At 30.3% G+C, this 13,330-nt stretch overlaps 1 protein-coding gene across 1 annotated transcript; it reads right to left on the bottom strand.

Moving 5' to 3' along the window:
* Window positions 1–4,330: 4,330 nt before the first annotated feature.
* LOC112273150 (uncharacterized) lies at window positions 4,331–8,156 on the bottom strand. The gene is made up of 3 exons (XM_073529287.2): window positions 6,806–8,156; window positions 6,444–6,640; window positions 4,331–5,616 (listed from the first exon to the last, which is right to left on the bottom strand). The coding sequence occupies exons 2-3, from the start codon at window positions 6,451–6,453 to the stop codon at window positions 5,309–5,311; spliced, it is 318 nt and encodes a 105-aa protein (XP_073385388.1). The 5' UTR covers window positions 6,454–6,640; window positions 6,806–8,156; the 3' UTR covers window positions 4,331–5,308.
* Between the last annotated feature and the right edge of the window lie 5,174 nt (window positions 8,157–13,330).

The raw sequence follows: 13,330 nt of genomic DNA, 5'->3' as shown, positions 1-13,330 counted from the left end.
GTATGTATGTATGTATGTATGTATGTATTTGAATGTGGAATTTATGAAACTCAAATTTCTTAAATCAAAGCAATTACTTATAACTATCTACACTTTGTGGGTTGGTCAAACTCAACAATACTTTTTTTCCAACAAGAATGTGATATACATATAGAGATATAGAATCAAGAATTATATTTGGAAAGAAATTTTCCTTGTTAAATTATTTGTTTCAAAAGAAAGAGAGAAAAAACAAGTGCTATTGTTTGAGGATTTACAGGTTTAATGCTCCCAATGGTGTATGGAATTTTTGGTTGTTTTACACTTGTGAGGAAGCTGTGGGCCTTTCTGGGGGAAAATATTAAAAATTTGCTTAATTCAAAAAACTTGTTTGATGTATTATGGACAAACTTATACATGCTACAAATTTATAATCCATTAACATGCAAATTAATAGTAAAATGTGAAAAAATATTAAATGAACCAACATATTATTACTTGACAATCTTTGATCTAACCCATTCCAAATTTCAATATCTTGTTGTAATCTTGTTATATTCAAAAGGCAATTTCTTTTGTCAAAGTCCCAATACAGTTTAAATGTTTTTTAGGTGACTCATGGGGAAATAGGCATGTTCTTAAATTAAAAAGCATCCACACAACACTTCAAAACACAACTTTCTAAGATTTTGCATCATTATTTATTAACTTTTAATGATATTTGCATGTGCAAGTTTTCAAAATAATACTAGCAGTAATATCTTGTCAAGCTTTGATATTTGCAATGCTATCTACAAAATATTTTATGCTCACCAAGAAAGTATTAGCATAGGAATGACACAATTGCATAGGAAGCCATTGAAATTTTATGTTCAATCTATTGTGATATAAAATCCAATGTTCACTATGGTTTAGTAAACTGATCGCCAAGGTTGTTTTCATGAAAAAGGAATGAGAAGAAACCTTTTCACTTTTTCTTTTCCGTGTTCACTTTTTCTTTTACCTGTCCCCTTTCTTTTCCTTTCAGGAAACCAAATTACCCACCCAAACAATCCTTTGAAGTTGACCACTAGTCACGAAGTTTGACCTCCTGTCACACAATTTCGTGGAACCTGATGGAGCCGTTGCCACGGAAGCTTCTTTGAAAGAGTGAGTCCAGCGTGGACACTGGGTCGGAAGTAGAAATGGCCTTCAAATGTTTGACTTTTAAATAATCTTTATTATTATTGTTATTATTACTTTTAACATTAATATCATTTTTACTTTTAATGGTGGTCAATGTGATTGGATCTCTCCAAAGCACCTCATTCATTAAAACCATTTTTCTCTCTCTCTATCTCTATCTCCTTAGGCCCCTCGGGACTTGGGAAAGATGCACCAAGTTTACACATTTATATATATTTATATTTATATTTAGATGTGTTTAGATAGTTATATACATATATATATATATATATATATATATATACATATGCGTGTTTTTATTAGCACTTGTGGACCCGATGGGCGTGACTTCCAATGCGATGGGATGATTCTTTCTCGTGTACATTTGTTGCTTTTAATAGAAATATCCGTTTTTTAAATTCTCTTTTCTTGTATATGCTTGAATTCATGTATGATTTCATGTTTTGAAAATCTTTTGTATGATTATTATTATTATTATTATTGTATTATATGGGTGATTCGTTTCAAACGCACGAATGATCACAGGGTCATTATTAGTAGACATGTGGGTACATAAATGCATTGAAGATGTGCATATATTAAAGGGCCACAATATGCCACAAAAAAATAATAATATATAAAAACTATTGTTTGGTTCTATATTTGCTTGTATTGTAGGTTGTGAGTTGTCAACGCATGCTCATGTTCATGTCATTATGGCTTTTAGATGTTTTTTCTTTATTATGTTATTCTGTGTGTTTTTAATAGTTACTTGATTAGAATACATTTTGAACTTTATTCCTCGTGTATTTACTTCACAAAAGTTTTGAGTCTTTTTATTTCAAACCGAAATTCAAACTCTAAAAATCCATCCAATTATTTTTATTTATTCTGATTACTTTTTGATTGGTTAACTTTTACCAACAAACAGGCTCGTCTCTAAGTTGTTACATTGTTTTATGACATAAGACGATTTAAATAAATGTAGCACAAATTTTAATACAAAATTAGCCTAAAAATAATACTTCATGAAATCAAATGGATTTAATCACAAAATTTTAAACGCTTTTATTCATATCCCGTCAAAAATTAATAGATTAAAAAAATTCAGTATTTAAAATTATTTAATAAAATAAATTATTGTATTTGTATTTTAAAGAGATTAGAATGTATTATACAAAGTGAATATATATTACTATTAATAGTAGTTAGTATTCATTAAAAATGCAATAGCTTCATATATATAAATTTTGTTTTATAGATTTCATATTTATAAATCATAATTTTAAAAAAATTAATAATATATATATTTTTTCTATTTTTTATAAGCCTGTTTGACAATAATAGCATATACACTAATGTAATGCACAAAAATCATATTAAACTTTTGTAGAAGCATGTGTATGCATATATATATTTATTATTTTTAAATACAAAATGTATAATAACTAAAAAAAGAAATAAATCTTAATAATTATATGTAAGTTTTTCATGTATTTTTATATATTTTTAGTTATACATGCATGGATTATTGCATGACATGATATATGTTGGTTTTTAAAGATATTTTAATTTTTTTTTTGTTTATCAATTATCATATTTATAATTTAGATTTTCTTATGAAGTATTTTGTAATATTTTATCAATTTTTTAGTGTATATATATATATATATATATATATAATTTAAAATTTTCTCACAGAATTTAAATTTGTAGAAATATTTATTTATTTTTACAAATAAAATTTGAAATATCGTTTTACAAGCATTAAACTTATCAAAATTTGAAATATTGTTTATATATGAATTATATTTTAATTTTAAGATCAAATTAAAATTTTAATATTTTTTATGTCTTAGAATTCTAGCTCAACTCTCTTGGTGTTGATCTTGTACTCATCTAGTTTAATCAAGTTCATGCTAGCTTTCATGTTGAAACTCTTTTGTTTAACTTCTTGTTCAATCTTCTATATAGTGTATTTGCGACAATTGTAGTCTATATAATATATATATATATATATATATATATATAAAATATTAAATTAGCTTTTTAATCAAGTGTTGTTAATATTAGAGATAATTTATTTTTAATTTAATATATTATAATTCCGATTACTTTGATATAAGATAATAAAATTAATTGATGTATGTAAAAATAAATACATATTAAAAATATATATATTTATTATTAAAAAATAATCATGTTTTTTTTAATAGATTTAAAAAGCATAATTTTTATCTTTAATGTGATTATATATTTTTATTTTAATAAATCAATATATTTTTTAAAAACATAAATTTAAATATTTAAAAATATATAATATATTTAACAAGTGTATGTAAATTTAAGTAAATAGAAGATAATAAAAATAGATTAGGTAGACAATATCTTCATTTAATTCAATGAATAACTTCTTAGATGTATAATATAGTGACAATAATTTCTTTTAAAAACTTTTTACTCCAAAATACCTACTATAAAAGAATTATGCAATTTAGATACTTGACATACATATGTTATAATTTTTATGATTTTTTTCACATGATTAGTACACTAGAGAAAAGATTAAAGCCATTCTTAATCTTGTTAGTGTTTTCTTGTAAGTGTTTTCTTGTATTAAAGTATTGAATTAAAACATTCTATTCTTTTGTACTTAATCATAATTGATATCTTATTGAAGATATTTTAAAGATCATTCATTATGTATATATTTATTACTAGTCTAATAAGCAATTGTTTTTGAACACAAGTGATAGTATTTGCACACAACTTAGGAATGCAATATCAACAACCCAAAAATGTTCAAAAAATTATTAAGATAGTATATAAGATTATTAAAAATAAAAGGTGTAATGAATAAAGAAAACAGATTTTATAATTACATTTTAGCCACTAACAAACGAGATACCGTAATAAGAAATGAACAAAGCTAAAATAAAGATTAATTCAAACCACATAGAAAGAATGGAATATAGTTAATATTGAAAACCTTCATTGGGACATTTAGGTCTTTTTTTGGCCTGAGGTGAAACACCACATTCTTTAATCAATCACTATTACACCCACAAGAAAACAATGAAAATAAAATCCTAACTGCATGCAGCAACTAACAAATACTCCATGGATATAAAAAATTAATGAATAAGTAAAAAATGATCTGATACACTTCAGACAGTTTTAGGGAAGGAATGCACCATCTTATGATTCAATAACCAAAAACTTACATATATATATATATATATATATATGACACAAATCAATGATTCAAACCGACCTCTGATCCCCGATCACCAAAGCTTTTATTTTATTTTATTTTTTTGTTTCCAAATTGAATAAAAGCCAATGTATACACTCTCTTTTTTTCCTGACACAGACAGAAGCAACCTGCTGGCACTTGAACTACTCCAAATGCTACAAACATTTTTTCCTTTCTTTTCTTCTCATTTCCCCCATTAAGAAAGAATTAGAGAAGATCTAACGCGGTTAAGTTGAAACACACTTGGATACCAACGCTCAATATCATATTCAAGGATCAGTAAACAGGTTGCAGAGAAATGTTTACTAAAAAGAGTGTTTGGAGGAGTAAGACACATACCAGGTTCTGGGAATAAGGCCTGAATCATATTTGTTGCGTAGAACTTTGGTTTTGCTTCTCAAACCTCGGATACCAAGGAGGCAAAATCGAAGCAGAAGCTGGTCATGGCCAGCTTTGGACCAGTCTATTGTCTGGTAGTAGAGTACGCCATGAGCTTCGTTCCCTTTTTTTTGTTGACAAGTGGTAGCTGCCTTGGACACTGCCCATCAAACAGCCAAGGCTGTCCCACAGGGAGATCCCCACGAGGTTCCCTCTTGTTGCGGATGTTTCTCTGTTCATGATTCAATGCAACTCGATACAAGTCAATATCATGTGGGCTTTCACCCAGTTGTGTGCAGTCGGCATTCTAACAACTGACAACATGATGGAAAACTTTTTGCCCACGAACTGGAGAAGAGGAGCCACTGAGATACATGATTAGCAACAACTGTTCGACCAGGAGGGGGGGGGGGGTGTGTGTGCAGTGACTTGTTGAAAACCCTTTCCACTTTGGATGTCGGAGGCTGAGGTCAAGGGGGTTCAAGAAAGAACCGGCAAGAATTTTCGTTAATATTCTCAAAAGTTTTTGCATCAATCTTGATTTGTGTGCGAAGGTTCTAAGAACCGTGCAGAGAGCTGTGGTACCATATCTACTGACGATACCATTGCGTGTTGCAAAATGCAGAATGTTCCAATGAGCAGATAGGTGGTGTGTGTGGAGAGGCTTATCTGGATCTGAAGACGATTGCTGCTGTTGCCAACTGACCTTGCATGCAGATAAAATGCAAAACTGAATGATGATATAAGCAACAGTTCACTGATATATAGCTGAGGGTATCGGGAGCTCATTGCATACTTGGAAGCAAATCCCACAGCAAAGCTTGGATCCCTCCACAGGCCTGGCAAATCATGTACATAATCAGACCAATTTAAAATCTAAAAATAATTTAGGCCCTTACTGGGAGTATGATAACCACTAATAGGGCTCAGGATGACTTTGGAAATTGCACTGCTAAACATTAGCTTAAAATGTCACGTTATATTCACACTAACCAAAAGAAAACCATTACAACCAGGATGTCCTCAAGATTGCGAAAGCACTTGCAAGGTAGTTTTATCAATCTCATAAAACTACATTCGAGCACTTCAAGATTCATCCCAAGCTCAACACAACTACAAAAAATCGCTACGTTTCTTGCAGGCACTTGATCAACATACACATGTCAAGGCCGAAAGACTTCTAAACAGGCCCTTAAAGGAAATCCATGTAGAGGATGGCTGAATATACACATCGCGACCATTCATTTGAATCATCAACCGAACGTCCCAGGCTTGACCAAGAATCTGATGCCCACACGACAGAGGTTTACATTTCGTCGAATGCTGGCGCGTTGTGGAAAAAAACCAGCGAGAAGTTCCGGAAGAAATAACGTTTGAAAAATGAGAAGAAACAAACCTTAAGCTGGTATCTATGAAGCAGGTATTAATTCTAAGTACAATCATTGGAGTTTAGAAGCAAATTCTTCGATTTACAAATTATGGCTCACAAAATCACAGCAAATCACAATTTAGACGAAGTTGCCTTTGAGGAAATCGCAAAGTGTATCAATGAATAGTAATAGATGTTGAACACACGTGGAAAGAACCAACACAATAACCACAAGCTGTTACACGAAGAATATCTAGGACTTGGAGACCGTGTACAGGAGCAAGTTGTGTCCATCACCTGACGGCATCTTTGCCAAGTCTCATGGCGAATAGGCCAGGGGGATGAACAGCACAAAATCATTGGAAAAAGAAAATGCTGTCAATACTTGAGGGACAGCTTAATTTGGGCAACGCCAAGCTTCACATGGTGCTGGAGAAAACATTCTAGAGCCCACATTTGACTACCTTTGTTCTCACAGCGTCCACATTCTCAATCTTTGAAAGACAACACAGTGCAGACAATGTAAGCCAACTTCATACTGGTGACTCTCGGGAATTGTGTGAAACTAATTAAGCATCGGAATGGGAAAATGAGCAGCCACCAAAGCAGATAAGAAGTTATGACAACGATTGTAAAAGAACGCGACTGATGTCTCTCACCGAACTTCAAGAGTCCATGAAGACTTCCAATAGCAGCCAGCTAAAGTTTATGTCTAATCCAGCTCCAAAAACACCGTGTGGATTGTCGCGACTCTGCCCTTCCTGCTTCGGAAAATGTGTAAGACCGCGACCTTGGACACAAATTTCTACATCAATCGACCTAGTCAAGTTAGCCATGGCTATTAGTCCAAACAGTTTGAAAACATACAAGCCTCCTCAACTGGCTCGTAACTACTGTCTCAACTAGCAGCCTAATGCACGCACACGAACACAAAAAGAAAACATTCGACCAGTGAGAAACCCATAATAGCACATCACCGCATCATCGAAGGGAACATCACATAATGCAGACTTGAGACCACATACTTAAAACAATTACACGACAAAGAAACTCAAGCACTGTTAATGGACAAACAAATCCAATGGTCCTTCGTTCATCCAACTCTTGGACGACTGCCCTGGATGATGCAGATTGCGATGCCCAGCTGCTCGTCTCCCCTTCGACCTGCGCAAGATCTTTCTTCCACGCTTGTCGCATTGTGTTGTGTAGCAAACATGGATCGTTAATTGTGAAGATCTCTTAATCCATCTTGAAATGCCCTTGTGTGATTGTTAAGTTAACCACACTGAACCTTATTTAGAGCGGCTAGGTGTAAGGAAATTTCTACAGCTGCGTCGTGCTTCGATTCTGGTGATGTTTGACGAATCGGTATTGCTCAGAGTTAATCCTGCTTCGAAACTCTGGAAGCTGCACTTGGAACCAGAAGATAGCCTTGAGGATCATTACTATTAAGTTACGCGCACATCAACCCATGTGCAGAACCTCTTCAACTTGATTTGTTTAAGGATAGGAGAAATCCTGTCCTCCCTCGGCACGACGCAGACTCCGTGCTTCGGAAATGATAGGCAGATGAGACAGCGTTTAGAGAAGACAACAGTTTTTCAGAGAAGACTGTTGTCTTTACCAAACGCTGGGTGGTGGCTATGTGACTTCAGCAACTACACTGACAACCTCGACTACAGTAGAGGAACCTGTGCAACGTGGCTCTGACATTGAAACTGCGAACAGGAAGGATATCAAGCCTATCTGCTGTCAAGGGACTTGACTCCAGAAACAGGACTTCCAACTTCACTTTTGTGAAGCAGATGGTTCGGTCACGGAGAAGCTGCAAGCGTTCCAGAGCGCTCCAACAATCTTCACACTAGAAGACGAAGAAGAAGAAGAAAAGAAAAAAAACACTTGTTTGAAGTTGTCAGGGACTAGATGCACGAAATTAACCGGCTCTAGACACTTGCAGGTACCCAGAATCAACGTTATCACATGTGTAACGAAGTTACAAGGCACGATGCTACCGAACAACTCATGAAACCTATTGAGTTACTGGATCTTATAAGCGACACAGTGGCGCTCATCATCGAAGTAGCCTAGCACCGAAGACGTAAGGACCCATCCATGTCCAGTACGAAAGCATGTTCGGAAGCCTAAGCTGTGAGGAGAATCCGTGAGACGTCCTGAGTTCATGGGGATGTGATACCTCAACTCACCGATACCGACATTCCAGCGGTGTCAGTATAGAACAGATGTAATGAGGATGTAACAACTCGATGTACCATCTCTCTCTCTCTCTCTCTCTCTCTCTATATATATATATATATTAAAATTTGATATAAAGTTTCTTAATAAATAAACTTTGATTATTAAAACTTTACAAAATCACCTCTGTAATTTGTAGTATATTAGAATAAATTCCAATTTTTGATCTCTATGCTTTGAATTTTTTACAATTCTAAAATTAAGATTCTAATCTAGAAAATCTAATTGCCTAATAAATTTGAAATAATAAGTAGTATTGTAGCCAAGCTATAGATATTACTTGAAAATAATAAAAAATAATTTGAATTTTTGCTTTTGTATTCTTAAAATAGCTTAGAAGTATCACACATATACATATTTATACCAATAATTACTTATACAATTAGATGGAAGTAGGTAAATATAGATTAATTTCATAATATCTTTTAGAAAAGCTTCATAGAAGCTTTATAGATGTGATTTTGACTTTACACATGTTTATAATTAATTGATAGATTAAAAACTTGATCAACAAGTTTACCATATGTCATATATGTTGGTAACTTGTGGAACAAGCTAACTATGTGGCACATATATAGAAAAACTTGCCTTGCAAGTTAAGACATGTATCTAACAAAGTCAGCACATGTTAGAGGTTCTATAGAATATTGCCATGTAGCTTCTAGTAAGATTGTATATATAGAGGCAAGAATGAAGCCTTCTTCACTCTTGTCAATGTATTTTTAGTCCTTAGTCTTGTTTTAAGGTTTTCTAGTCTTATTGTCTTTGGCAATAGCTATTTTAATTTAATACTATATCATCTTTGAATGATTTTTTAGTCTTTTTGAGTGACCAAAGAATATATTGACCTTTTAGTTCTTTTAGATTCATATCTTTGATAGTTTAACAAGAATGCTAATTTATTATTCTTATCTTATTTTAGAAGTAAGTGAATTATTCTACTTCTATTTTTTATTTTGAAGGTTACAAATTACCTACTTTTAAATAAACAATTTAGTTTTTTAATAATGATTCTTTAATTTTTAGTTACAAATTATCATCCTCTAATTTAATTTAATTTTGAGTTATCTATAAAAGAAAAGATTATAGATGCTACTTTTAATGGAAATGAGAATAGATTTGTAACTATTTTAGATCTTTATGAGCTTGTCAATAGTCTAAAAATAAAAATCTCGTGTATTTTTAACATAAATTATAGAGGTATTATTCCTACACAAATAGAAGAAGTTTAGAATCTATACTAAGAAATTGTGTACTTGAAAGAAGCAAGTAGATTAGCCTCACAACCAAAATTTAAGAAATCTTGCTTCTATCAATATAAGAGAAATAAGAATTAGTATGTCTGAGAAGTTTAATGGAATAAGAACAAAATTTTAAAGATTTTTGCAACAAATTGAGCTCTATTTAAGATTATATCTTTTCCAATATCTTGATGGATTTACTCAAGTTGGATTCATAAATGCATTTTTATCAAGAAGTATTCTCTCTTGGTTTGCACCTTTAATGGAAAAAGATTCACAACTATTCTATGTTTTTAATTCATTCTTGAAAGTATTTACAATTATATTTGGAAAAAGTTATTGAAAAAGGGTAGTAGAAACCAAGCTTCTATTGTTGTGACAAAGATTATGTTTAACTACCACATATGTTGCTAAATTCCAAAATCTTGCTTGTGACATGGATTGGAATGACAAAGCTTTTATCAATCAATTTTGATATGAGTTAAAAGATAATATCAAAGATTTATTGTTAATAATGCCAAGAACAGATTTATTATTAATAATGCCAAGAACAGATTCATTGGAGCAATTTATTACTCAATTCATTACATAAAATAATCGATTCTTTGAAAGATGACAAGAATAAAGGTTTGGTTGAAGAAATACAAGTCAAGTCATAGCAACACTTTCTAAGTTTTTGAAAGCTTACTTATTCAAGCTAGAGCCTATGTAAATTGACACAATATATTTTAAACCTCTTTCTAATCAAAAAAAGACTTGTTGTCGTCAAGAAGATTTGTGCCTATACTATGGAGAATCCAAGAATATTATTCAACATTGTCTTAAAAAATAATGCAATCATAAAATGACGAGTATGGTTGCCAAAGAAGATGATATGGTAGAAAACAAGTTCTCCAAATATAATAGGGACTGTGCAAATAGAATCTTGCATAATACCTATTAAAGATCTTATTCTCTCTTCAAATCCCTCACCTTGTTTCATAATAGAAATTCATTTAGGACCAAAAAAATTACAAAGTCTTAGACTTGTTAGATTTAAGAGCCTCAGCCTATTTTTTAGACAAAGACTTTGTTAAAAAAATAAGAGATATTTTTAGTTTAGAAAACTAAACCCATACATGTAAAAGTCATAGATGGTCGTTTGCTATCTTTTGGAGATGTTTCTTATGAAATTGTTCTTTTAAATGTAGCAATTAAAGATCAAAATAATATAGTAATATTTAATGTACTAAGATCTCTTTTCAATCCAATTCTTTTAAGATTATTGTAGTTAAAAAAGTATAACTCTCAAATAGATTAGATTTCTTGTAATCTTATTTTTTCTTATAGTTTGATCAAAAATTTGGTTGATAAAGTAAAAATACATAAGTCTAATATATCCAAATCCTTATTGCTATATGCAAAAGCTTGCATTATTATGGCAAAAGAAGGATTATATGTACCATGCCTATTTTTGATGGTAGAAAGTTGTTAAGTAATATTCCTAGCTAGTATCAAGTTTTCTAAGAGATTTTTGAAAAGAAGAATGCAAATATTCTTCTAGAGAATTGATCTTATGATTATTCAATTGATTTGCAAGAAAGAACTTAACTACCATTCAGACCAATCTATGGCTTATTGCAAAATGAATTGATTGAACTAAAAGAATACATTGACAAGAACTTAGCTAAGGACTTCATACACCATTCAAAATCTCCAATAGGAGCTCTTATCTTATTTATAAATATTCTATCAAGGACTTAAAAAGATCATCATTTGAAATAGATATTTCTTATCTCTAATTTTAGGACTTTTTAACTAATTCAATCAAATAAAGATCTATATAAAAATAGATCTATAAGGAGCATACAACCTAGTTTGCATAAAAAAAATGAATAGAATACTACTTTTCAAGTTAAGTATAGACATTTTGAATATAATATCATGCTTTTTGATTTCATAAATGCAACAATTACTTTTTAGCATCTCATAAATGACTTTTTTTAAAATGTTTTTTGATGATTTTGTTATCTATTATTTATACAACATACTAATCTTCTATAAGAACACAAAAGAACATAAACTTTATATTTATCTTGTATTACAAAAATTTAGAGATGTAAGATTATATGCATATAATTGATTTTTTTAAGGCATTCTTTATAGAAATAAATACATTAGATTTTAGTATAAGTGCTATTTTATCACAAATGAGAATAGATGATAAATTCTATTTGGTAGATTTTTATTTTAGAAATTTTTTAGCAGTTGAGATTAACTATGAAATCTATAATAATGAACTTCTTATAATCATGGATTCATTTTAAGAATAAAAATATTATTTAAAAAGCACCTTGAGTCTACTTATTATATATACAGATTACAAGAATCTCAAATACTTCATATTGGCACGTGTTTTGAAACATTGCCAAGCTTATTGGAGCAAATGTCCTTTCTAGAAATTCTTATCTTGTACAAAAAAAAAAGTATGCATCTTTTGATCAATATTTATTTTATTTTATTTTATTTTATTTTTTGAAGTTGGAGCATTTTCACTTTTGAGAAATAAAATCAATATTGACTATTGATTCAATCTTTCTCAAATAAGTTCAATCAAGTATGTCTTCCAATCTTCCTCTTTAAGATATTAAAAAATAATTCTTTTAAGTCTCATGATTCTTCTAAATTCAAATTTAAGAATAATATATTCTGTTTTGAGGGACAATTATATATTTCAAAATGCAAAGCATAATTAAATATTTTTCAAGCTCATCATGACTTTCCAACAATCAAATATTTTAGATATAATAAGACTTTGGGAGGTAATATTTAGAGATTTTTGGTGGCCTCAAATGTGGAAGGTAGTTAAAGACTTTGTATAATCATGTGATATTTGTTCAAAATTCAAAACTCCTCGTCATCGACCTTATGAACTTCTTCAACTATTACTTATTCTAAAAAAATCATAGTCTTTTATTTCTATGGATTTTATCATAGATCTTCTAGTTTTAGGTTTATATGATTCTATATTTGTGATAGTAGATTATTTTATTAAGATGGTACATTTTGTATCATGTACAAAATCTATCTTAAGTAAAGAAACGACTAAACTTTTTTTTAATAATATCTATCATTATGATGGATTATCCAAGGATATTAGATTAAATAGAAGGACTCAATTTCTATGAAGATTTTGGAACACCCTTTTCAAGATTTTAAAGGTGGATATAAAATTCTCTATGGCTTTTTATCATTAAACTGATAGACAAATGGAACAAAAAAATTAAGTTTTGAAGTAGTATTTGAGGTGTACAAATAATTATCTTTAAGATGATTAGATAATTCTTTTGCCATTGGTAGAGTTTGCATACAAAAATTTGATATATTCTTCTATTCAACAAACATTTTTTTTGCCAATTATTATTATTATTATCTTCAATTTGATACTTTTGACTTTTCAAAAGTCAACAATCTTGTGGCAAAAGATTTAATAAATTGTTTATTGGAATTATATGTAATAATGAAGGCACAATTAAAAGAAGCTCAAAAACAATAAAAGATTAATGCAAATGCCTATTATAAAGAACAATCATATTTTAATATACGTGACAAGGTATAATTACTTTGTTGCAATATTAAGAGTATTCATCTTTGTAACAAGTTGGACTAACTTAGGCTTTGAACTTTTCATATTTGTGAACAAGTCAATCT

The sequence above is a fragment of the Physcomitrium patens genome, chromosome 20 (assembly GCF_059467195.1).
Source record: "Physcomitrium patens ecotype Gransden chromosome 20, ASM5946719v1, whole genome shotgun sequence".
NCBI lineage: Eukaryota > Viridiplantae > Streptophyta > Bryopsida > Funariales > Funariaceae > Physcomitrium > Physcomitrium patens.
The sequence above is the reverse complement of the archived record's forward strand: the minus strand, read 5'-3'. Positions and strand labels throughout refer to the sequence as shown.